General features: G+C 47.3%; 2 protein-coding genes across 4 annotated transcripts in view; one reads left to right on the top strand and one right to left on the bottom strand.

Annotated features, from left to right (window-relative positions):
* The window catches only part of esama (endothelial cell adhesion molecule a), a 34,338-nt gene extending 27,845 nt beyond the window's left edge, over positions 1-6,493 (top strand). The window contains exons 2-8 of one of the 2 annotated variants that reach the window (XR_009929022.1): positions 725-870; positions 1,597-1,804; positions 2,084-2,239; positions 2,409-2,531; positions 2,757-2,886; positions 3,067-5,386; positions 5,544-6,493. Coding sequence is in view for 1 of the 2 variants with exons in the window: in XM_062453914.1 (XP_062309898.1) it covers positions 725-870; positions 1,597-1,804; positions 2,084-2,239; positions 2,409-2,531; positions 2,757-2,886; positions 3,067-3,544 (1,241 nt within the window). In the remaining variant the exon portion in view is untranslated. Of the gene's footprint in view, positions 1-724; positions 871-1,596; positions 1,805-2,083; positions 2,240-2,408; positions 2,532-2,756; positions 2,887-3,066 lie in introns of both variants that reach the window. The other variant, XM_062453914.1, reaches the window with a different exon arrangement.
* On the bottom strand, positions 6,211-17,298 carry fez1 (fasciculation and elongation protein zeta 1 (zygin I)). Of its 2 annotated transcripts, none has more exons than XM_062453915.1 (10): positions 17,185-17,298; positions 13,905-14,268; positions 12,918-13,017; positions 12,325-12,411; positions 11,692-11,851; positions 10,659-10,993; positions 9,064-9,144; positions 8,662-8,737; positions 8,144-8,209; positions 6,211-7,145 (listed from the first exon to the last, which is right to left on the bottom strand). In XM_062453915.1, the coding sequence occupies exons 2-10, from the start codon at positions 14,237-14,239 to the stop codon at positions 7,129-7,131; spliced, it is 1,257 nt and encodes a 418-aa protein (XP_062309899.1). In that variant the 5' UTR covers positions 14,240-14,268; positions 17,185-17,298; the 3' UTR covers positions 6,211-7,128. The 2 variants fall into 2 exon arrangements, with proteins under 2 accessions (XP_062309899.1, XP_062309900.1); XM_062453916.1 differs by having other exon boundaries at positions 10,704-10,993.
* Between the last annotated feature and the right edge of the window lie 5,794 nt (positions 17,299-23,092).

The following is a 23,092-nucleotide window of genomic DNA, read 5'->3' as shown; positions in this document are numbered from 1 at the left end:
TCTCTCTCTCTCTTCCTCTCTCTCTCTCTCTCTCTCTCTCCTCTCCCTCCTCCCTGTCCTCTGACAGGTGATGTGTGGTTCTTGGTGTTTGCTGCCCTCTGCTGGTCAGGGGGATGTACTGCACCCTCCCAGGCTCCTGATGCTGGCCCCCCGAGTTGTTCTAGATTGTGTGTTGACTATGTCTGTGTCTGTGCTTGTGACTGCATTCAATCAGATTTGATTCTTGTCATATTTGGTTATCCTTTATGCATGCTCTGTCTGTTCAAGTACAGACACACACTCTCCACACACACACATAAACACACACCCCCTTACACCATGAGCTCGCCACCGGAAATCTTTCAACACAATCAGTGCAACAAGATTCCCAGAGCTGTGCGTTATAAATCTGTACTGTGCTTGAGAGACGCCCAGACATCAATCTGTTTGGAGATTAAGACGCTCAATGCTGTGAATCCAGGACAGAACAGCCCCTAGAGACCGAAGCCTGAGCAGGCCTGCCCCTCGGCCGCTCTGCCCCCCAGCTGGGCTCCTCATCCCCAGGCCGGCCAGCACCTTAAGCCCCAGAACAGGATAGCAGCCTGGTTGGGTCTTGACGTCACACACGCACACCCTGTGTAATTCCCTCTACTGTAGACAGTCCCAGCGGCGGTCTCGTATATGAAAGAATTGAATGAGCATAAAGAGGTAGCCCTGACCCTGACCCCTGACCCTGTGATTGCAGGCGTCCTGGCTGAGCTACAGATGCCCCAGGCCAGCGTGGAGGTGACCCAGGGCAGGAAGGTGGTGCTACAGGCCTGGTACAGCCCCAACACCAACATGGAGAGGAACATCATCATCTGGAACTATGTAGCCAACGACTCCAAACTGGTGAGGCACAAACCAAACACCACAACCAACACAGGAGATCTTCATTCAGAACTCTGCTTCCATAGATATCCTAAACCTTAAATATAAACCTTCCTTTTTTTCCTCTTCTGGGACTGAACCTGAATCAAAAGGTTGTGATCGGTTATGGCCTGGACACACACACACACACAGATGTACGGTACTGCAGGTCGTAGCAGGACCGTAGATCTAGACTGAAGGGTTGCAGTGTGTCAAACCAAGTCACAGTTACAACATCTGTGTGTGTGTGTGTGTGGCTTGACATTCCCCTGCAGGCCTGTGGATGGAGACAGCTGCAGCTCAGGGTCTCCTCGGCACAGCATGACAATCTTCTTGCTTGACCATCTGTGGTTGTGCTGTGCCGGGATTACGGTGATAATGGAAGCTTGACTGCCGTTATACTGTTAATCTGGAAAAGCCCTTCCTTTGAAAACTCTCAGAAATGAATCAAAAGAAAAAGGCTTATATCTTTATTTAGCGGCTGGCCTCCCCCTCTCTGCCTGGACAGGAACAGACTCTCACATGCTGCTACCAGAGGAGGAGCTAGGGGAGTGTCAGGGGATAGCTATGTCATTATAGACACCAGTAAAGTCTCCTCTCCCCTCTCCTCCTCTTCCCTCCTCCCTCTCCCCTCTCCTCCTCTCCCTCTCCCCTCTCCTCCTCTCCCTCCTCCTCTCCTCCTCTCCCTCCTCCTCTCCTCCTCTCCAGATCATCTCCTACACTCTAGACTCGCTGAGCTTTGGGGAGTCTCCTCTTCAGGGTCGTGTTGGCTTCACAGCCACCATGCCCTCCACCAACGTGTCGCTCTACATCAACAACACGAAGGAGTCGGACTCTGGACGCTACATGTGTCAGGTCATCTTTCCTGGAACAGGCATCGTTTCTGGATTAGTCACCACCACCCTCAACGTCAAGGGTGAGGGACGCCTACCAGGAGACACACACACACACACTTACACACACACATACACACACACATACATACACATACACACATACATACACACACACATACACACACACATACATACACACACATACACACACATGCACACCCACTTACACAAACACACATGCACACACTCACACACACATACACTTAAGTAAATGTGACACAAAATGACGTCAGCTAAATCTCCCCCTCTTTTTCATTCTCTGTCTCCCCCCTCCCTCTGTCTCCTCCATCCCCCCCCAGTGCCCCCTGCTGTTCCGGAGTGTTCCTTGTCGGGGAAGCCTGTCCTGAAGGCCAACGTATCTCTGAGCTGCATGTCCGGCTCTGGGAAGCCCGTCCCCGTCTACAGGTGGCAGAAAACCACGCCAGAGTCCCAGTACTTCTTCGCTCCGCACCAGAGTGAGTTCTGACAGACACCACGCTTCTACGGTTCCAGTTGATCCCAAGTAACCTGCCTTCTGTACAATATGCTGTATTTCACCCTGTCTGTTTACTGTCTGTAACCCTGTGTGGGTGTGTGTGTGTGTGTGTGTAACCCTGCATGTGTGTGTGTGTCACCTGCCTGCAGATGAAGTAACAGGCGTTCTGAGGCTGACCAACCTGAGCAGCAACATGTCAGGGAAGTACGTGTGTACCTCCAGCAACACAGCAGGGGAGGAGCGCTGCTACATCAACCTGGAGGTTATCACCTGTACGTACACACACACACTCACCCACAGCTACACACTCACTCAGCTACACACACACACACTCACAGCTACACACACACGCTGACTGATATGTTGTGTATAAAAGTATTAGGTGGTGTATTTGAGGCACACATGCTTTAAAGTGCCTCCTCTAGCTTCAAGGAATCCCTCCTGGTTGTGTAAATGGAACATGTTTGATATGGCTGTGTGTGTGTGTGTTCCTCCAGCCACTAACTCAGGGATGATTGCTGGAGCCACAGTTGGCTCAGTGTTCGGCTTCATCTTCATCATCCTCTTCCTCATCTTCCTCCTGAAGAGGAGGAGAGACACGGAGGAAGATCTGGCCAATGACATCAAGTAAGACCCAACTGTGTGTGTGTGTGTTTCAGGGGGTTTAAGGAGTTGTAGAGTTCAGGTTAGAATGTGTGTTAAGGTAAGAGTTACACTATGGGGTAAAGGTTAAAGATAACACTGTTTTGAATGGTCGGGCCCCACTAGGATAGTAAAACTGACTTGTGTGTGTGTGTGTGTGTCCAGGGAGGACGCCCAGGCTCCCAAGCGCGTCTCGTGGGCTAAGAGCGGCTCAGGGTCTGACATCATCTCTAAGAACGGCACCCTCTCCTCCATCACCTCCAGCCCTCACCAGAGGGCACCCTACCACCACCACCCCGCGCTGCAGCAGTACCCCCAGCGCCCGCCCTCCGACACCGCCTCTGTCCTCACCACCGCCGGCAGCACGGCCGGCTACCGGCCCCGCCAAGCCTCCTCCACCCCCACCCCCGCCTACGGCTACAGCAGCAACAGCGCGCCGCGCGGTGAGCCGGCCAGTAATGGCAGCTCTCTGGCCAGAACAGAGCGCTCCACGCCCCTCCCCCAGACCCACCCCCAGACCTACGCCCAGGTGCCCCGCCCCCCACCTCTGCCCTCCTCCGTGGTCACGGCCTCCAACATCTCCAGGATGGGGGGGGTGCCCATCATGGTGCCGGCCCAGAACCAAGCGGGCTCTCTGGTGTAGCAGAGAGGATCTCTGACGTCCTGAGACACGTCTTTCAAAGGGAACTCTGCTGCTTAAATAGATGATTTCCAGTATAATTCAAGTGTTTCAAAGCTTGAGTAGGATCTCAAGAGGCAGGGGCAAAACCTTAAAACACAGACTGTGTTACTGAACAAGGAAAATTCTTTATTTAACTTTATACTATAATTTTTTATATTTGATAAATACTGCATAAACGTCCAGATAGCGATTGCAGACTGTTGTGCAGCATCTTCTTTTCTATTGGATCAGACAATGTATGTTTTTTTACATGATTCTTTCAGTGCAGGTTTAACAAGTCCTCTGTCATTACCAAGGATTTTATCGATTCCAAACAGATTTGTTGCGTAGATGTAAGGGCGTAAGTTTGATGATACATGTTTGATTATACATTTTGGATTATAATTTTTTATAAAATTATAATTTTTTTAAGGCAAATCTGTCCCCCCAACTTTTTATTAAGAAAATCGTCTTCAACAGGCGTATCCTTAGTTAGTATTAAAGCTGTCCCCAACGTCTGGAAACAAACCTATGGCCATGCGTTGATGTCTTGGACAAATGAGTTTGAAGAACAAAATGATAATCCCACATACTTTACTGAAGGTTTTCTTTCATTTTCTGTAATATTTTCTTGATATTCTATGGTTATTTTAGAATAGTAATCATAGAGATGATTATGAGCTTCACCCCTGGTCAGCAACTGGGCCAGCCTCATCCAGACAAACCACTGTTGTACTAGAGCTGTACTAGAGCTGTACTAGAGCTGTACTGGAGCTGTACTGCAGCTGTACTAGAGCTGTACTGCAGCTGTACTAGAGCTGTACTGGAGCTGTACTGCAGCTGTACTGCAGCTGTACTAGAGCTGTACTGGAGCTTTACTAGAGCTGTATTAGAGCTGTACTGCAGCTGTACTAGAGCTGTACTGCAGCTGTACTAGAGCTGTACTGGAGCTTTACTAGAGCTGTACTAGAGCTGTACTGCAGCTGTACTAGAGCTGTACTGCAGCTGTACTAGAGCTGTACTAGAGCTGTACTGGAGCTGTACTGCAGCGGTACTGCAGCTGTACTAGAGCTGTACTGCAGCTGTACTGGAGCTTTACTAGAGCTGTACTAGAGCTGTACTAGAGTTGTACTAGAGCTGTACTTTAGCTACTTGGTGCACATGAAAGCTAGAAGTATACAGTCATCTATATCTAAAGCTTCCTACTAAAATAAACACTCTTTTAGACGTAGTGCTTCAAATGTAGTCGCTAACACGGAACACCCTGCAGACAAGCTGCCCATAAAACAATCACATGTAGTCATTTAGCAGACGCTCTTATCCAGAGCGACCTACAGTAAGCCAAGGGACATTCCCCCAGTTGGTCACAGTTCGGTGACCAACATGGCAGCTGTCTAAAACCACCATTGAAATTGTAAATAAGATATTGATTGTGTGAACTGTATTTGAGTAACTCCCTTGGTCACCTAGACGCCTATGTAGTCAACAGAACAGTACTGTTGACAATGTCAGTTTAAAATCCAGTAACAAAGCCAAATATTTTTGTTTTTTATTTTCTCCCAAAAAAGTGTGAACAAATTGTTTAGGACATGAACTCAATTCTGTTTCCCTCCATTTTGAAGAAAACAGGTGAAAAAAACCAGAAAAAGATTATTTTCTTAAACTTTGCCAACTATTTCTAATATTGTTATTGAACTATTGTTTCAAACTTTCTGCAACTGGAGACTGCTTATTGTCGTAACACTGGAGAAACACTATAATGTTCCAGTTCTGTGAAACACTATAATGTTCCAGTTCTGTGAAACACTATAATGTTCCAGTTTAGTGAAAAACTATAATGTTCTAGTTTAGTGAAACACTATAATGTTCCAGTTTAGTGAAACACAATAATGTTTTAGTTTAGTGAAACACTATAATGTTCTAGTTTAGTGAAACAATATAATGTTCCAGTTTAGTGAAACACTATAATGTTCTAGTTTAGTGCAGACAGGAGCCGGAGGAGCAGACTGTCTGAAGAGGATGAGCCTCTGGGTAGTCTCCTTCGCAGTGACATATATTTATTAGTTTACATTGGCAAGATATATTACTATTGTTGTAAAGGATAGCACTTCAAAGAAATTAAGAGATAGTTTTTGTGTTGTGTTACTGTTGACATACAGTATATGCACAAGACAGTGGAAAAAGAGAGAAACAATGAATGTCAGAACAATTAAAAAGTATTTCCTAGTTGCTGTCTTTTTCTTGAAAAGGTAATGGTTTTGGATAGTATGAACACACTGATGGACAGATTTGTGCAGATGTATATATGCTAAACAATAGATGCAATGTGGAGTGTTCTTTGGTTTCTTTCAATTTTATGTATAATAAAAATCCTTTGCATTAAGATTTATAATTAAAATATAAATAGTTCAAATTGTGTTTGTCTCATCTAGAAGCTTTTCACTTTGTGTCACCCTGCAAGTAAACATGTGGTCTGATTGTTTGTTCATTGAGGGATGTCTTACTACCTCCTAGTGGTCATGGTCCGTCATTGCACTCAACAACTCACGACCAACAACAAAAACATAATCAAATGATTTACTCTGGTCACACTGTTCTTTGCACTGTCGTCTAACGACATGAAAATAGTAATGAATAAACGTTTGGCACATCTTAGGTTATCATGTTTATTTGAATTTGCGATTAGCACAGAGTTCCCACTGAAGTGGCTCAAAAGAATACGTCTTGTTGAAATCAGCTCATCCATGAATGACAGTCAATGAAAACTCAATGAATAACTCCACAGCCTATGGGTGACATGTTCTTATCATTCAGATTATACAGTACATACTGTACAAGTATAAAATTAACAACAGTGTCATTTCCTATTTTAAGATTAGATACAAGTTAAAACAAACGACAAAAAAGTCAAAAGAGCACTGAATATCCAAATATTTGCTGAAAAAAAAAACATTCAAATGTACTGCACCCGTAAAGTTTGTCTGAGTAGCTACAGCACTATATTGGCAGAAAGGTTACTTCAAATGGCTTTTGTATTCAAATGTGTTTTATGATTAATGGAGTAGAAATTATCAAGTGAAATGTGACACTTTTCAATAAACTGTACAATGCAATATGGGTCAGCAAATGGAATTTCATAAAATACAAAAAAAAACAAAAAACAGCCCTCTGGGCCGCAGGTGAAATCAAACAGGATCTGAAATCATAAAAAAAAACAAAAAAAAAAACAGACATCTCATCCCTGTATATATGTGGCCGGTAGTAACTTCCCATGCTCTGAATAGAGATCAGTTAGTAGTCCTTTAAGGGGGACCAGTTTCCCCATGCAGTAGAATTCAGTTGGTGGCCATTTTGGATCTGGCCAGACCCTAGTGTGCAGGACAAGGTGAGCTCAGCAAAGGCAGTAGTTGTATTAGATGAGTAAGGTACAATAATTTAGATGTTAACGATCCATGGCTGATAATGAAAGGGGGAAGGAGCTCATGCAGCTTGGACTGGAGGGGTTGCCAGGTTGGAGAAACCCTCCCTGAACTCTCATTCAGACAGCAGGTCATGGCTTGGTTTCTTTAGGTAGGACATAACACTGGAGACAAGACACAAAGCCACGTCAGAATACAAGAGCAACTGCTCTCAGTTTTCCCAGCTTGATTTACAATTAATGTTATAAACGTTTCTAGATACAAAACGAGTAGTCGTATGTTACGTGCCCGCCTAGTGGCAGGGTGTTAGAAGGATGGTTCATATTCCTTTCTCGGAAGTAACTTTATAACACTTTAGTGGCACAGCGGCCTTGCACATGGTGGGGATTGAAAGGGGAGTGGGACTACGTCCTGTGTCCTGATTGGGGTCCAGGTTATCATGGGGAGGGGTTTAGCCTTTTTGAACTCCCGGAGGCGGGAAGATGGGGGAACATCTGAGTTTGTTTTGGTGTGGACGTAACCATCGATGCCGACCCGTTGTCTCCTGGGTTTCTGTTTCCCTCTTAAGTTGTTTACCCTCTGCTACTTTTCCACCTTTTACTTTGTGTGACGCCGTGCTTAATGTCTATAAGCTATATCAAACAGATCGACCAACTGCGAACGAGCTGTGCACCAAACGGAACGGCGGCTTGAGCTGTCCCGGAGACGGGAGTCTACCTTGCTGGGGGTGAGTTTTCCCGGTTCTCCTTCCCAGTTTCACCTGTCGGGGCCCGCCGCTTGTTAGCCATAGCATCGGTTAAAGTCGAATATTATACCCCTAGACAACCACGACCGTAACGATTGGGGCCCCAATTGGAGTTCAAAAAGGCTAAAGCCCTCCCCATGATTACCTGGGCCCCAATCAGGACACAGGACGTAGTCCCACTGCCCTTTCCATCACCACCATGTGCAGGGCTGCCGCGCCACTAAAGTGTTATACTTCAAAGTTACTTCCGAGAAAGGAATATGAACCATCCCTCTAACACCCTGCCACTAGGCGTGCACGTCACACGTATAATAACGTTTTTAATAGTAACCTATTCATGTAATGTGCAGCTAGGTAGGCCTACTTGTAGTATTTTGCAACATTGAAAATAAAAGGGTTGCAATTTATAGAACTTACCTTTTAATATGTAGTCAGTTAACAGAGTAGGCACCTTGTCACTGTCCTCCTTCATAGCATGAAGAACTGGGGGGGAGAAGGGCACAGATGGGACCAGCATGACTGAACAGGATTATTTACCTTCACAGAGAGCCAAGTGTGTATGGAACAGGCCCCAGGTGTTGAGTGTATGGAGCAGGTGTTAGTGTATGGAACAGGCCCCAGGTGTTGAGTGTATGGAACAGGCCCCAGGTGTTGAGTGTATGGAACAGGCCCCAGGTGTTGAGTGTATGGAGCAGGTGTTAGTGTATGGAACAGGCCCCAGGTGTTGAGTGTATGGAACAGGCCCCAGGTGTTGAGTGTATGGAACAGGCCCCAGGTGTTGAGTGTATGGAACAGGCCCCAGGTGTTGAGTGTATGGAACAGGCCCCAGGTGTTGAGTGTATGGAACAGGCCCCAGGTGTTGAGTGTATGGAACAGGCCCCAGGTGTTGAGTGTATGGAACAGGCCCCAGGTGTTGAGCTCTTGGCTCTACCTACTGTTGGTTAGCATCTGCAGGTCGTCCACGGAGGGAGGAGACACCTTCTTCTCGTAGGGGATGACAGTGTTCAGGTACTGAACCAGGACAGACACGTTCAAGTTAGCATGAAACTATTAGAACATAGGAACTGTAAATGTTTTGTATAGCTCTATAACGTCAGATGACAAACCATGCTAAACTATGTCTAAAATGTGGTAACTGAGCCATAAGAATGAGCGTAGCCAGAGGAACTGTCGGTGACAGTGTTGGTGCCGGGTCTTGTTGAGGAAAACGGCTGTAAACAGGAAGAAACTATTCTTGTGCCGTGAGATTTTGGTCCTGATAGACCGCAGGTGTGGTTATGCTAGCTGTGGTTATGCTAGGTGTGGCTATGTCAGGTCACAGTGACCTTTGACTTCACCTGCTTGTCGTTTCCTGTGCCCCCGAACGTCTGCCTAATGCCGGTCTGCAGGATGTTGGACAGACCCTCCATACTGAAGCGCTGAGGGACAAGGACAACGCTGTTATGACCTGTACATCCTCTCTACTGGGCTGTTATGACCTGTACATCCTCTCTACTGGGCTGTTATGACCTGTACATCCTCTCTACTGGGCTGTTATGACCTGTACATCCTCTCTACTGGGCTGTTATGACCTGTACATCCTCTCTACTGGGCTGTTATGACCTGTACATCCTCTCTACTGGGCTGTTATGACCTGTACATCCTCTCTACTGGGCTGTTATGACCTGTACATCCTCTCTACTGGGCTGTTATGACCTGTACATCCTCTCTACTGGGCTGTTATGACCTGTACATCCTCTCTACTGGGCAGTTATGACCTGTACATCCTCTCTACTGGGCTGTTATGACCTGTACATCCTCTCTACTGGGCTGTTATGACCTGTACATCCTCTCTACTGGGCTGTTATGACCTGTACATCCTCTCTACTGGGCTGTTATGACCTGTACATCCTCTCTACTGGGCTGTTATGACCTGTACATCCTCTCTACTGGGCTGTTATGACCTGTACATCCTCTCTACTGGGCTGTTATGACCTGTACATCCTCTCTACTGGGCTGTTATGACCTGTACATCCTCTCTACTGGGCTGTTATGACCTGTACATCCTCTCTACTGGGCTGTTATGACCTGTACATCCTCTCTACTGGGCTGTTATGACCTGTACATCCTCTCTACTGGGCTGTTATGACCTGTACATCCTCTCTACTGGGCAGTTATGACCTGTACATCCTCTCTACTGGGCTGTTATGACCTGTACATCCTCTCTACTGGGCTGTTATGACCTGTACATCCTCTCTACTGGGCTGTTATGACCTGTACATCCTCTCTACTGGGCTGTTATGACCTGTACATCCTCTCTACTGGGCTGTTATGACCTGTACATCCTCTCTACTGGGCTGTTATGACCTGTACATCCTCTCTACTGGGCTGTTATGACCTGTACATCCTCTCTACTGGGCTGTTATGACCTGTACATCCTCTCTACTGGGCTGTTATGACCTGTACATCCTCTCTACTGGGCTGTTATGACCTGTACATCCTCTCTACTGGGCTGTTATGACCTGCATAGACTGATTCTAACATAATGATCAATATGCATTGTGAGGCAGACCTAGCAGGACAGAGTAATGACAGAGATGAGAGGGTGAGACATACATTACATGACAAAGTTGTATGTTAAGTTTAAGTGTCTTCAACTACATATATCATGTCTCTGTCCAAAGAGCATAAGTTATTCATCTGTTCCTGGATATTGACGAGCAGGGCTGATCCATGCTGTTAGTGCGTTGTCACTAAGCCCCCTTCCTGTAAAGTGCAGTTAGTTGCTAATGTGGGCTTCCATTAGCTTGTCCATAAGAGCTGTCTGGGTGTGGACATGAACACACTCCATCTCACGTGCGGTGTACACATGCTTCACACAGACACATACTGTAAATGCATGCACTTAAAGGGCATCCCTACCTGTGTGTACACACACACACACAGCGCTCACCTTTATGGGCATGGTGGTGCCCAGTGTGGTGGGGGCAGCGCTCACCTTTATGGGCATGGTGGTGCCCAGTGTGGTGGGGGCAGGGCTGACGGTGGTGTTGTCCTGCAGGCTGAGGCCCTTGTCCCTGCGCCGGCGCTTCCCTCCGTCCCTCTGCTCCTTCTGCCTGTTCTGCACCTCCATCAGCTGGGTGATGAAGGTGTTCTTCACCTCCTTCTCAAACTCCAGCTCGTCTCTGCGAGCCAGCTGGGTGACCAGCTCCTCTGAGTACTCACGGATCGCAGCCTCCACCCTGCTCAGCAGCTGCTCCAGGGCTGGGCCCGGCATCAGGGTCAGGCCTGCCCAGGGGCGGGGACAAGATTACACTCAACATCCACCAGAATGAGGGTTCACTGTTTATATAAATAGAACATACACACACACACACACACACACACTCACAGTCTCACACACTCTCACACACACACTCCCTAGCCCCACACAGGGAGGAAGACAAGGGAACTTGACCCATGCAGGCGAGCCACATGGTCACACAATCTGTCCCTCGACAGGGACCTGCACTGTGTCCCTGGACAGTAGCATGTTTGGTAACAAGGCGTGCCAGACCTCAGAGGAACACAATGTGAAGTGGTACAGACCAAACAAGCATGGCAGAACTGGATTGTTGGGCTCTTGTATTTGTTTGTCTCCGGTTGACGACTGATTCTAGATTTGAGATGTTTGCCTGTTTTTCAAGTTGATAGTTTCCGCAACAAACTAGATAAGGTAGTGCAACTGAACAGGTGTGTCAGATCGTATAGGAGTTAAGCCTTGTTCACACCAGGCATGGCATAAAATTACGCGACACCGCATCCAAATCTGGCCGATGCGGTAGATTATCCACAGTTGTGCAGATTGGGATGTAAATGAATGACCTTCCAAGGCAACACATGAAGTTTGCCTGGTGTGAACGAGGCTATAGAGTTATCCTGGCTGACCCTGTGCACGTGCATGTGCACGTCAGGACCAGAAGCAGCATCCGTGGGTTCCTCCTCACCTTCGTAGGAGCAGTTGTTGTTGGAGGCCAGAGACAGCTGCCGGATCTCCTTCAGGAGCGAGGGGCTGGTCTTGGAGGAGGAGTGGATGCTCTCCTCCTCATCCTCCGTCTCTCCAGGGTCTGGGGAGTTCTCCATCATCTCAACTATCTCCTCAATGACCTTCAACACAGCCATGGTGGGACGAGACAGGAAGATACATGAGTGCTTTCCCATGAATAGTAACTAGTGTACTCTAGGACTATGTACTTCATTTGACATAGATCATTTGACATAGATTCTGAATTATTAATAAAAAATAAGAATCCCCAAAATAAGAGGTCTTTGAGAGTCCTTGGTTTGGCTTCCTGGATAACCAGCAGGTAACAGGAAGCATGTGTTCTGCATCACCTGGTCAGCTGTGATAACCAGCAGGTAACAGTAAGTGTGTTGTGGTCACCTGGTCAGCTGTGATAACCAGCAGGTAACAGGAAGTGTGTTGTGGTCACCTGGTCAGCTGTGATAACCAGCAGGTAACAGGAAGTGTGTTGTGGTCACCTGGTCAGCTCTGATAACCAGCAGGTAACAGGAAGTGTGTTGTGGTCACCTGGTCAGCTGTGATAACCAGCAGGTAACAGGAAGTGTGTTGTGGTCACCTGGTCAGCTGTGACGAGCGGCTCCTCGCTCAGACAGTTAGCGTTGTCGTTCTTCTCGTTCATCTCCTCTTCTTCTTTTTCATGAATCTGGAGGAAAACAGAATCGTCTTTTAATCTGCAGAATTGGCTTCAGTTTCGAGAAAGATGTCTAATGTATTCTATCCTACAATGACTAAATGTAAATGTAATCCTAGAGCGCTCGCTCTCAGTCACGCAGAATGTTACAGTTAACATGAAGGACCGTCAGAAGGCTACAGCTGCAGTCACACAGAAAGCAAAGATTTGGGCTTCAAATACACTGAAAACTCATCACAAAAATAACTAATGAATTTAGGAATTCAAGCTTTTAAAGAAACTGGGAATTCAACATCAGAGTTCAGAAATAAAATGCACTCTTGGTTAGTTTGCATTATGATAAAAGAAGAACAAATACTGCAGTCTCCTTAACTGAAAACCATAGTAACCAAATACCAAAACAACAACACACTCTTTACTGCCAGTGAGGGAAGGACAGAAGCATGCGCAGGTAAGGAGATGTTGAGACCAGGAGGGAGAGGAGGTGTAGAGAGCCAGTAAAGAGGAGGTTGTTTTACCTCCTGGTCGGAGAGGTTCCCGTTGATCCCCTCTGAGTTGGGCTCGTCCCAGCTGGACACGGAGGACGGGACGTAGTTGTCTGTCAGCGCGTCCCACACACTGAAAAACATAAACATGACCACATCACATACTGGAATCCCTGATGACTTCATCTTACATCCACCGTCTTACCCCTCTTCCCCAATCAATAACGGTTAGTTGAATCGATGGCATGAAAAAACATTACGAATCTGAACTTCCTGTGGAAATCTGACAGCCAAGCTCTCTCCTCCATGAAAGGTATCCAAGAGGTTTAGATAAAGGAGCTTCTCACATCATTGTGTTAAGTTGTCTTAGAAAACCGCTAGAGCTGCAGTCCAGTCGATTGTTTGAGGGACAATGACATGGAGTGAAAGAGCTCTGGCTTTGTGCGAGTTTCCTCCTGCTTGGCCTGGTGCCCTGCCTCCTCCTGGTGCCCTGCCTCCTCCTGGTGGCACTGCCATGTCGGGAAAACAAGCAGCCATTCATCACAGCAATGACCTCACAGGTCATGCCTGCTGTCTACACACACACACGTTGTAGACCTCCCAGACTCTTACACACTGGCACGTCGTAGAACCAGACACACACTCACACACATTCACTTGTCTGCTCATCTCTGCTTCATGTTCCCTGAACTCAGCATGTGGATCAACAGGCGTACCCAAGGGCACGTCCAACTGGGCTATTTTTAGTGTGAGGCTTCGTTCCCCTCCAGTGTGAGAATGTCCCTCTGTGCTGCGGGGAGGCATGCTGGGCAGGGAGCAGGAGAGGTGAAGCAAACTCAAACATGGTGAATAATTCATGATGCGGCCCAGCTGAACGCTGGACGGACCTGGGGAGGCCCTGGGGAGGCCCTGCGCGCCCTGAAGGCGGGGCAGCCGTCAGGGCGGGGCAGCCGTCAGGGCGGGGCAGCCGTCAGGGCGGGGCAGCCGTCAGGGCGGGGCAGCCGTCAGGATGATACTCACTCCTCGTCCTGCAGCCTCTCCTCGTCCTCCTCTGCATGGGCCTGGTTCCGGACCGGAGCCAGGACCTCCGTCTTCGTGTTGTAGTTGTGGAAACACACGTTGAGCTTCTCGTCAAACTCGTTCACCAGATCCTCCATGGACTTGAAGCTCATCATCTCAGAGAAGTTCTCCAGCTCAGAGAAGTCCTCTCGGGTGAGGGGGGCCAGGGGGGCGGTGGTGGTGGTGAAGGAGTCATGGTAGGGGGAGGAGCAGGGGGAGGTCTGATCCTGGTCCTCCATCCTGTACGGTCGCAGGTCCTCGAACTCCTCGTCCAGACACACCAGCGGGGCCTCCATCAGGATGTGTGGTCTGAGAGAGGGGGGCTCTGGGAGACAAGAAGACAGGGTGATGTACAACAGGCTTCACATCGTAGGGTCAACAGGCTTCACATCGTAGGGTCAACAGGCTTCACATCGTAGGGTCAACAGGCAGTGTTATTAAGAACCCCCATGTACTTGTTACAAATGGCAAAAAACCTTAAAACTACAAGAGAGATTTACATTTCTCCTTTGTTTTCTTAAACTTAAACTGCATATAGAAGGTATAGATGATGCCTGGATGTAGAATGGGGATGAGTGACAGTTAACATGACTGAGGGGGCAGGAACAGCCGCTAAACAGACTGACCTACAGGCAGAGGCAAAAACAGGTTATTTTTGCATTGTTATTCCACCAATACACTTATTACCCACTTATTACACGGTTATTACCCACTGTTGATACACGGTTATTACCCACTGTTATTACACAATTACCCACTGTTATTACCTACTGTTATTACACAATTACCCACTGTTATTACCTACTGTTATTATACAATTACCTACTGTTATTACACAGTTATTACCCACTGTTATTACACAGTTATTACCCACTGTTATTACACAGTTATTACCTACTGTTCAACCTCTCTGCTAGTGACCCAGGAGGAGCCTCAGTAAACTAGTTAATTAGGCCTCACTGTTGGAATGTAATTGATGTTGAGGGGATTGAAGACAGGCTCTCGTTACAAGGACAATATGATGGCCAGACATCATGGAGTCTTAACTGAAAAGCCTGGGCCTCAATTTACGATCGAGTCCAGCTGCTGATTAGAGATTTATTCCCCAAGCAAAAGAATGTCAGAGTAAAAAAGTGACATAGAATGCTTGTGTCAGTCAGAGGTGTCAAAGAATATAATTAAAACATATTAAAACCTTGTATGCAATTAGCTAATCTAATTGGAAAACACATTCTAAACTGTAATATTGCACTTTCCTTAACACTTAAGCATTTCACCCCAACCAATCCCATCAGATCACTCAACAGAGACAAAAGATGTTTCTTGAACAATAGTAACACTGCAGAAAGGGCTGTTGGACAGATAGTTGCGCTTAAGTCAGACTCCTGGTGCTTAAGTCAGACTCCTGGTGCTTAAGTCAGACTCCTGGTGCTTAAGTCAGACTCCTGGTGCTTAAGTCAGACTCCTGGTGCTTAAGTCAGACTCCTGGTGCTTAAGTCAGACTCCTGGTGCTTAAGTCAGACTCCTGGTGCTTAAGTCAGACTCCTGGTGCTTAAGTCAGACTCCTGGTGCTTAAGTCAGACTCCTGGTGCTTAAGTCAGACTCCTGGTGCTTAAGTCAGACTCCTGGTGCAATGTAATTACTGGAGTGAGTGAGGAAGTGATTGTTTTCTTTTACCCTCCTTGGAGCCTCTAGTCCAGGGAGAGGAGGAGAATCCATTTAAAACAGGCTTGTGTTAGCCTTTCTCTGGCTCCTCAACATACTCAGCAAAGTGCATCATAAACCCAATATTATTATTATATTATTATTATATTATTATTATATTATTCCTCTCATCCTCCATCCATCTGTCTTTGACTGCCTCACCCATCTATATCTCTGAGCAGCCATAACATTCTCTGTCTGACTACCAGAACAATATTTATATCTCTGACTACAATAACATTCTCTCTTTCTATATCTCCTGTTTCCCCTTTTTATACTGAGACGTTTGCAATGTATAATTGTCTTGACAGCCCAGTCAAGACAGGGACTACATTACCCACAATCCCTCACAACAGAGAGACAGTGATGAATCATCAAACCGTCTCTGTGACGACACACAGTAGACCTCGTTTAGAAAACAGACCAATGATCCGCATGAAAATCACGACCAAACCAAGACTTCATATCAAATACAGGAAATTAGTCAGAAAGGATGCTGGAATGGAGGAACATTGTTTCTATAAAACTGTAATGTAAATTTAAAACAAACGGATGTCTTTGTGCCAAATCAATAGATCTATACAAGGATTGTGTGATCCTGAATTCAAAATTCTGCATTTGTAGTTCAGTGTCCGGCTTAGCTTGACAAATTGTGGTGTCTTAGACATGTTCTGGTGTAGTTCCAGCAGCAAGCTGACTCGAGGCGACAGAGGGAGATGAGCATGTGCATGTTGTTTGACCTTCATGTAGACCTGCTGGTCCAGGTGTGTGACTGTGTTCCCGCCAGGAGCCAGGGAACACACACAAGCCACCAGGAACACAACCAGCCAATCAGAGGACCTCGTCAGAGGTCGTTTAATGCAATGGAACCAAATCGCTGGCCCCATTTTACACTGAAACAAACATTCCACTGATGGAGAGAAAATCAATATGATTCTCAAATCAATACTTTGCCAATTCCATTTCAATTAATTGCATTCAAATAATTGAAATAATAAATGTTTCTTTTAAGACGTTTGAGCTTGGATGCAAACATGGGTTGATTATTTACATATGCATGTGTGGATTCATTTCATAACACGTTCATTGCCAGTATTTCCTCCCTTCTAAGCATCACTAGTCTCTAAGCATCACTAGTCTCTAAGCATCACTAGTCTCTAAGCATCACTAGTCTCCATGCAGTCCAGCCACATCAGAAGATTCCTCATATTCGTCATAGGTAAAACAGATTTGGCACACTTGGAATTTAAACAAATAGGTTTTTTTTATTTGGTGGAATTTGATTAGTAAATGTTAATAATATGTTTCTCCCAGTGTCTCAATATGTGTATATATAGTAAATACTCTATATACTGTATGTATATATTTTTACATTGTCCATCTCATCTGAGGAAGAATGAAACGGGAGGGGGAGGGAGAGCAGGAAAAGACATGGAGGTAAGAAAAGATGGAGACAGCCATGGTCTCACACGAGCGAGGGTGAAGGAGGGGAGGATAGGAGTTGCAGGCTAGAGAACATGCAGGAGATCAGACATACCTGGTGTAGATGTGCCTCCCAGATACAAGTCAGCACGAAGACCCCTCTGACGACGCCACCTTCCTCTGACAATCCTGCTGCTGCCAGCTAGCGACAACTCACTCCAGTGCGAAGGAGAAGAACACAGAGAGAGAGAGAGAGAGAGAGAAGCAGAGAGAGAGACAATAGCCGGTGCTGTTGTTATATTGGCTCTCTTCTCGTCGTTCTACACTGTTCTCTTGCGGCCAGGCAGAAACACAGAGCGTTGTTTTCCAATCAGTAGGCTGCCTCAGCTGTGTTTAGAGAGCCTGCGCATCGCCCTAGCCCTCTGACGAAATCATCCCCCTCTCCCTCCTCCCCCTCTCCCTCCTCTCTCTCTCTCCCTTTGTCCACGCCTCCCTCCTCCTCCTCTCCCCAGCCTCCAGACCCTTAATATTCATGAGGAGCCAAAGGGAAACAAATGGAGCAGCTGCTTGTCTCCTGTGGACCCGGCTGGGCCGTGCTCTGGGCCTGTGCAGGGTTGTGTCTCCTCAGCCTGCAGGCCTGTGCAGGGTTGTGTCTCCTCAGCCTGCAGGCCTGTGCAGGGTTGTGTCTCCTCAGCCTGCAGGCCTGTGCAGGGTTGTGTCTCCTCAGCCTGCAGGCCTGTGCAGGGTTGTGTCTCCTCAGCCTGCAGGCCTGTGCAGGGTTGTGTCTCCTCAGCAAGCAGGCCTGTGCAGGGTTGTGTCTCCTCAGCAAGCAGGCCTGGTTGTCGTGTTGCCGGGAGTCTGGAGCCAGACGGTTTGCTGATGTGGACCCAGAGGAGGAGGTTTGGATGGAACAGGGGTGTCTGCTGTGGGGACAAACGTTCAGGGAAATCTAGTGTGATTTCTCTGCATTTATATGATTAGATTACAGCAAATCTGACCATTGGAGAATCATTATGTTGTAAACCGGAGGAAGAATATTGGAGGTTGAAGAGGAGAGGCGATTACATTTAGTCCAATATTCCAGACAACAAAACACTTTCTGTTTGTCATGTGAGACAACAGAGCTGGGTAGACAAGTGTTTAACTAAAGCAACAACTGTCAGCTTGGGTCTTGTCACTGTGACTGTCCTCCTAACTGCTCTCACTAGGACAGACACCAAGTCACAGTTCGTAGACGACTTCTTGTACCGAGCGGACTCCTCTATCCTGCAGGCTTCCCTGTTCGTGCCTCTAATCCCTGACGGGCTTTAATCTGAATAGTCGCCTCTCAAATCCCCCTCTACAAGCCTGAGCATAGGAATAGAAACACATGCTCTCACGTAACACCTCCTGCGCTGTGACACTGAGCACACACACAGTAACTTCACCATAAATTGACATACTTCCTGCATAATTCCACGTTGTGGGAGTCAGGTGGCTGAGCAGTTAGGGAATCGGGCTAGTAATCAGAAGGTCGCTGGTTTGATTCCCGGCCGTGTCAAATGACGTTGTGTCCTTGGGCAAGGCACTTCACCCTACTTGCCTTGGGGAGAATGTCCCTGTACTTACTGTAAGTCGCTCTGGATAAGAGTGTCTGCTGCTAAATGTTAACATTGGCTATAAGATTCATCAGATAATCTGTAGTTTGAAACTAAATCACACAGTGTCTGAAGACAGTGACTGCCGCCACACCGTCAGAGAGATGACGGTCTGATCTGATGTTGTTCAACCATGTTCAGGATACACGGTACCAACAGCAGGTTTGGAAAGATGGACTGATCTACTTTATCTGATTCTAGTCCATCTCAACCATCAAACTGAAGAGGACAAAGGACAAGGAAGAAACGAGTGAAGAGGAACAGATTAGTCCTGAAACTCTATAAATTATCTCTTTCTTTCATAAACTTCCTGCATGAACTGTTCCTTCGAGTCAGTAGAAGTATTTACTGTAGTTTTGAAGGCAGTGGACCTTGTAGTCTCTAACATGAACAGTGTTCTCCAGTTTACCTGGTGACATTTTCTGATGGTATTTTCCTCCATTCTAACAATGTGTGCGTGTACGGGAATATAAATATTTTACTTTTGTCTGTGTTGGTTCTACCTAGTTCATGTGTATTTCAAAATACAACTTTCACATCTGTACATTCTTACTGTCCCCAGTTATGAAGTTACCAGGTGTTTAGAAAGGATTCTCTGAATGTAGCTTTGATAGTGAGTGAGTAAAGGGAAGCATGCAGAGACAGAGAGACACAGGAAGGGGAGGGGTGTTGGAGAGGCGGACACGGGGTCTCATTCATCGCTATTAGAATGGTTACGATGACATCATCGCACAGGAGATGGGCTTCCCACCTGGTGTGTGTGTGTGTGTGTGTGGGCGGGGGGGGGGGGAGGAGGAGCAACACTAATCTCATCATTACATGTTAACATCAAATAACATGTAGACATATTGTATATACCGTATCGCATTTGGAAGGAAAACATTTCTACAACAGAATAACCATCTGGGGATATAAGATGGTGGTTTTGGAGAACCAAGGCTGGTCATTATTAAGACCAGCTGATGTTCCTGCATTATTGATCTATGAAGGTTTCTGATCGTCTAGTTTTCACCTATTCTTTGACTGGAAAGAATTTTGATTCCAGTATATTTCTAGACTTTTTCTTCGTCTTGGGTACGATGAGGAATTCTGGGATTAACACCAAACCAACGACCTAATTATCCCCCCTCTCCCCCCCTCCCCCTCGGCGGTATAAAAGGAAAAGACTGACAGAGGCCTCTCGTTTCCATGGCAACCTGACGAGGCAAGGCTAGGCAGCACTTGAGGTGGTTGTCTTGGTTATAATTGGGAGACGAGGTCCCATGACTCCACCCCCCCTCCTCCTTCCCTTTCTCCTCCTCCTCCCCTCCTTCCCTTTCTCCTCCTCCTCCCCTCCTTCCCTTTCTCCTCCCCCTCCTCCTCCTTCCCTTTCCCCTCCTCCTCCTTCCCTTTCCCCTCCTCCTCCTCCCCTTTCCCCTCCTCCTCCTCCCCTTTCCCCTCCTCCTCCTCCCCTTTCCCCTCCTCCTCCTCCCCTTTCCCCTCCTCCTCCTCCCCTTTCCCCTCCTCCTCCTCCCCTTTCCCCTCCTCCTCCTCCCCTTTCCCCTCCTCCTCCTCCCCTTTCCCCTCCTCCTCCTCCCCTTTCCCCTCCTCCTCCTCCCCTTTCTCCTCCTCCTCCTCCCCTTTCCCCTCCTCCTCCTCCCCTTTCCCCTCCTCCTCCTCCCCTTTCCCCTCCTCCTCCTCCCCTTTCCCCTCCTCCTCCTCCCCTTTCCCCTCCTCCTCCTCCCCTTTCTCCTCCTCCTCCTCCCCTTTCCCCTCCTCCTCCTCCCCTTTCCCCTCCTCCTCCTCCCCTTTCCCCTCCTCCTCCTCCCCTTTCTCCTCCTCCTCCTCCCCTTTCCCCTCCTCCTCCTCCCCTTTCTCCTCCTCCTCCTCCCCTTTCCCCTCCTCCTCCTCCCCTTTCTCCTCCTCCTCCTCCCCTTTCCCCTCCTCCTCCTCCCCTTTCCCCTCCTCCTCCTCCCCTTTCCCCTCCTCCTCCTCCCCTTTCCCCTCCTCCTCCTCCCCTTTCCCCTCCTCCTCCTCCCCTTTCCCCTCCTCCTCCTCCCCTTTCTCCTCCTCCTCCTCCCCTTTCCCCTCCTCCTCCTCCCCTTTCCCCTCCTCCTCCTCCCCTTTCCCCTCCTCCTCCTCCCCTTTCCCCTCCTCCTCCTCCCCTTTCCCCTCCTCCTCCTCCCCTTTCTCCTCCTCCTCCTCCCCTTTCCCCTCCTCCTCCTCCCCTTTCCCCTCCTCCTCCTCCCCTTTCCCCTCCTCCTCCTCCCCTTTCTCCTCCTCCTCCTCCCCTTTCCCCTCCTCCTCCTCCCCTTTCTCCTCCTCCTCCTCCCCTTTCCCCTCCTCCTCCTCCCCTTTCTCCTCCTCCTCCTCCCCTTTCCCCTCCTCCTCCTCCCCTTTCCCCTCCTCCTCCTCCCCTTTCCCCTCCTCCTCCTCCCCTTTCCCCTCCTCCTCCTCCCCTTTCCCCTCCTCCTCCTCCCCTTTCCCCTCCTCCTCCTCCCCTTTCCCCTCCTCCTCCTCCCCTTTCTCCTCCTCCTCCTCCCCTTTCCCCTCCTCCTCCTCCCCTTTCCCCTCCTCCTCCTCCCCTTTCTCCTCCTCCTCCTCCCCTTTCCCCTCCTCCTCCTCCCCTTTCCCCTCCTCCTCCTCCCCTTTCTCCTCCTCCTCCTCCCCTTTCCCCTCCTCCTCCTCCCCTTTCCCCTCCTCCTCCTCCCCTTTCTCCTCCTCCTCCTCCCCTTTCCCCTCCTCCTCCTTCCCTTTCCCCTCCTCCTCCTCCCCTTTCTCCTCCTTCTTTCCTATCTGTTCCCCTCAGGCACACTGATGGCTGCAAACAGGAAACACAATCTAACACCCACATGACGCTGCACAGTGCATCAACCCGTGGATCAAGGTCTCCCGATTTTTTATTATAAAAAAAAAGGTGTTTGAATGTTCAGTTAAGGCTGATATATAGCCACTGTTAGGCATTAGCCTTCAAAAAATTACTGCTCCTTCAAAACTGTGAACCTGGCTTCAGGTTCAAGTTCCTGAGGTGGTGTGGTTTAGCATGTGAAGCCACTAGCTCAGCAGAGCTAGAGGATATTATGACAGATAACAGCAAAGAACACCAAGACCCTCTCCTGTCTCCTGCAGTTCATCTGCTCTGCACATCCCCCGTCAGCAACATTCCCCTGGTGATCAATACCCACCACCCTGGATGACAGGAGGGTTCTGTTTGTTTCCTACTGCTGGTGAGAAGGGTTCTGCTAGCAAACAGGCCTTTTAGAAGGCATTGACTTGACCCCTGTCTTTACTACTGCACCTGCACAAGCTAAAATAAATAGGTAAAAACAGGCACATATGATGCTTGATCCTCTTCTGCCCTCTACTGGCCAGTCTGATCTGCCCGCAGGACAATCAGAAGAGTCAGAATCAGGTTTTATTCGCCATGTAGGTTTACACAAACACAGAATTGACTGTGGCTGGAAAGTGCAAACAATAAACATATACGGATCTTCAATCAAAAAGTAGAAAAGTACAGTAGTCTAACTAGTCCTAAGAACTAACAATCTAAAAAATAAAACAATTTAAAATGTAAATTATAAATATATATTTAGATGTGAATTAGAGGTGCTGTATCTGTGGTGCAGAGAACTGGTATAGCCAGCATACACTTGATTTACACGTTTGGCCAAACAATCTCCAGTTGAAATAACTATTATTTTTCCTTTGGTAGACTAGACATGAAAATGGTACACCACACCAGGGTTACGTGGTATTCTTTTTATTCATTCATTAAGATCAGTATTATTATATTCTAAGAACACTGATGCAGGTCGTTACATGTGAGAAATTGTAGTAATAAACCACTGACCTGACTAGTTGTACAAACAGCTGACAGACACTGTGTACATTTATGATGTTTGGAATGTATGAGACAGACTTTAGGAAAACGTGACAAACCAAGGTCACATGGTACAACATGGGTCAGTAGGTCTCTTTCAAGAAAAGGCAGAGGATTAAAAATGACAAACACAAAGTACATATATTAATCATGAAGTTACAGTGCTGGCATTTTGCCTCTACTGATTTTGCCTCTACTGATGTTTAATATCAAATGCATTCATTCCTTTTTTTTATGAGTTAGTACTTTATTTGATTTTTTGGATTCTTCATGTCTATAAAAGTATACCAAAATGTATCTGAAAATGAAGATATATGAATTGAACAATAGTATTTTACTTAATTAGAACTTTTGATTTATATTGAGGCCGAACTACAACTACATGAGTCAACACTATTAAAATACTTCCTTAAAATGCAAAAAACTGCCAGGCAAAGTGTACATTTAAATAAAAAAAATTCTAAAGATAAAAGGTGATTGTGCTTGTAAGAGGTACACACATGTTCACAATGCTAAACATGCCAAGT

This window comes from Osmerus eperlanus, chromosome 27 (assembly GCF_963692335.1).
Source record: "Osmerus eperlanus chromosome 27, fOsmEpe2.1, whole genome shotgun sequence".
NCBI classification, from domain to species: Eukaryota; Metazoa; Chordata; class Actinopteri; order Osmeriformes; family Osmeridae; genus Osmerus; species Osmerus eperlanus.
The sequence above is the reverse complement of the archived record's forward strand: the minus strand, read 5'-3'. Positions and strand labels throughout refer to the sequence as shown.

Bases quoted from the DNA above. Each gene is read 5' to 3' on its own strand.
- fez1 (XM_062453915.1), bottom strand. From the start codon at position 14,239: ATGGAGGCCCCGCTGGTGTGTCTGGACGAGGAGTTCGAGGACCTGCGA. The intron at 13,018-13,904 runs GTGAGTATCATC...TATGTTTTTCAG, and splicing joins GAGAGGCTGCAGGACGAGGA to TGTGTGGGACGCGCTGACAG. The intron at 11,852-12,324 runs GTGACCACAACA...GCTGTGTTGAAG, and splicing joins CGCTCGTCACAGCTGACCAG to GTCATTGAGGAGATAGTTGA.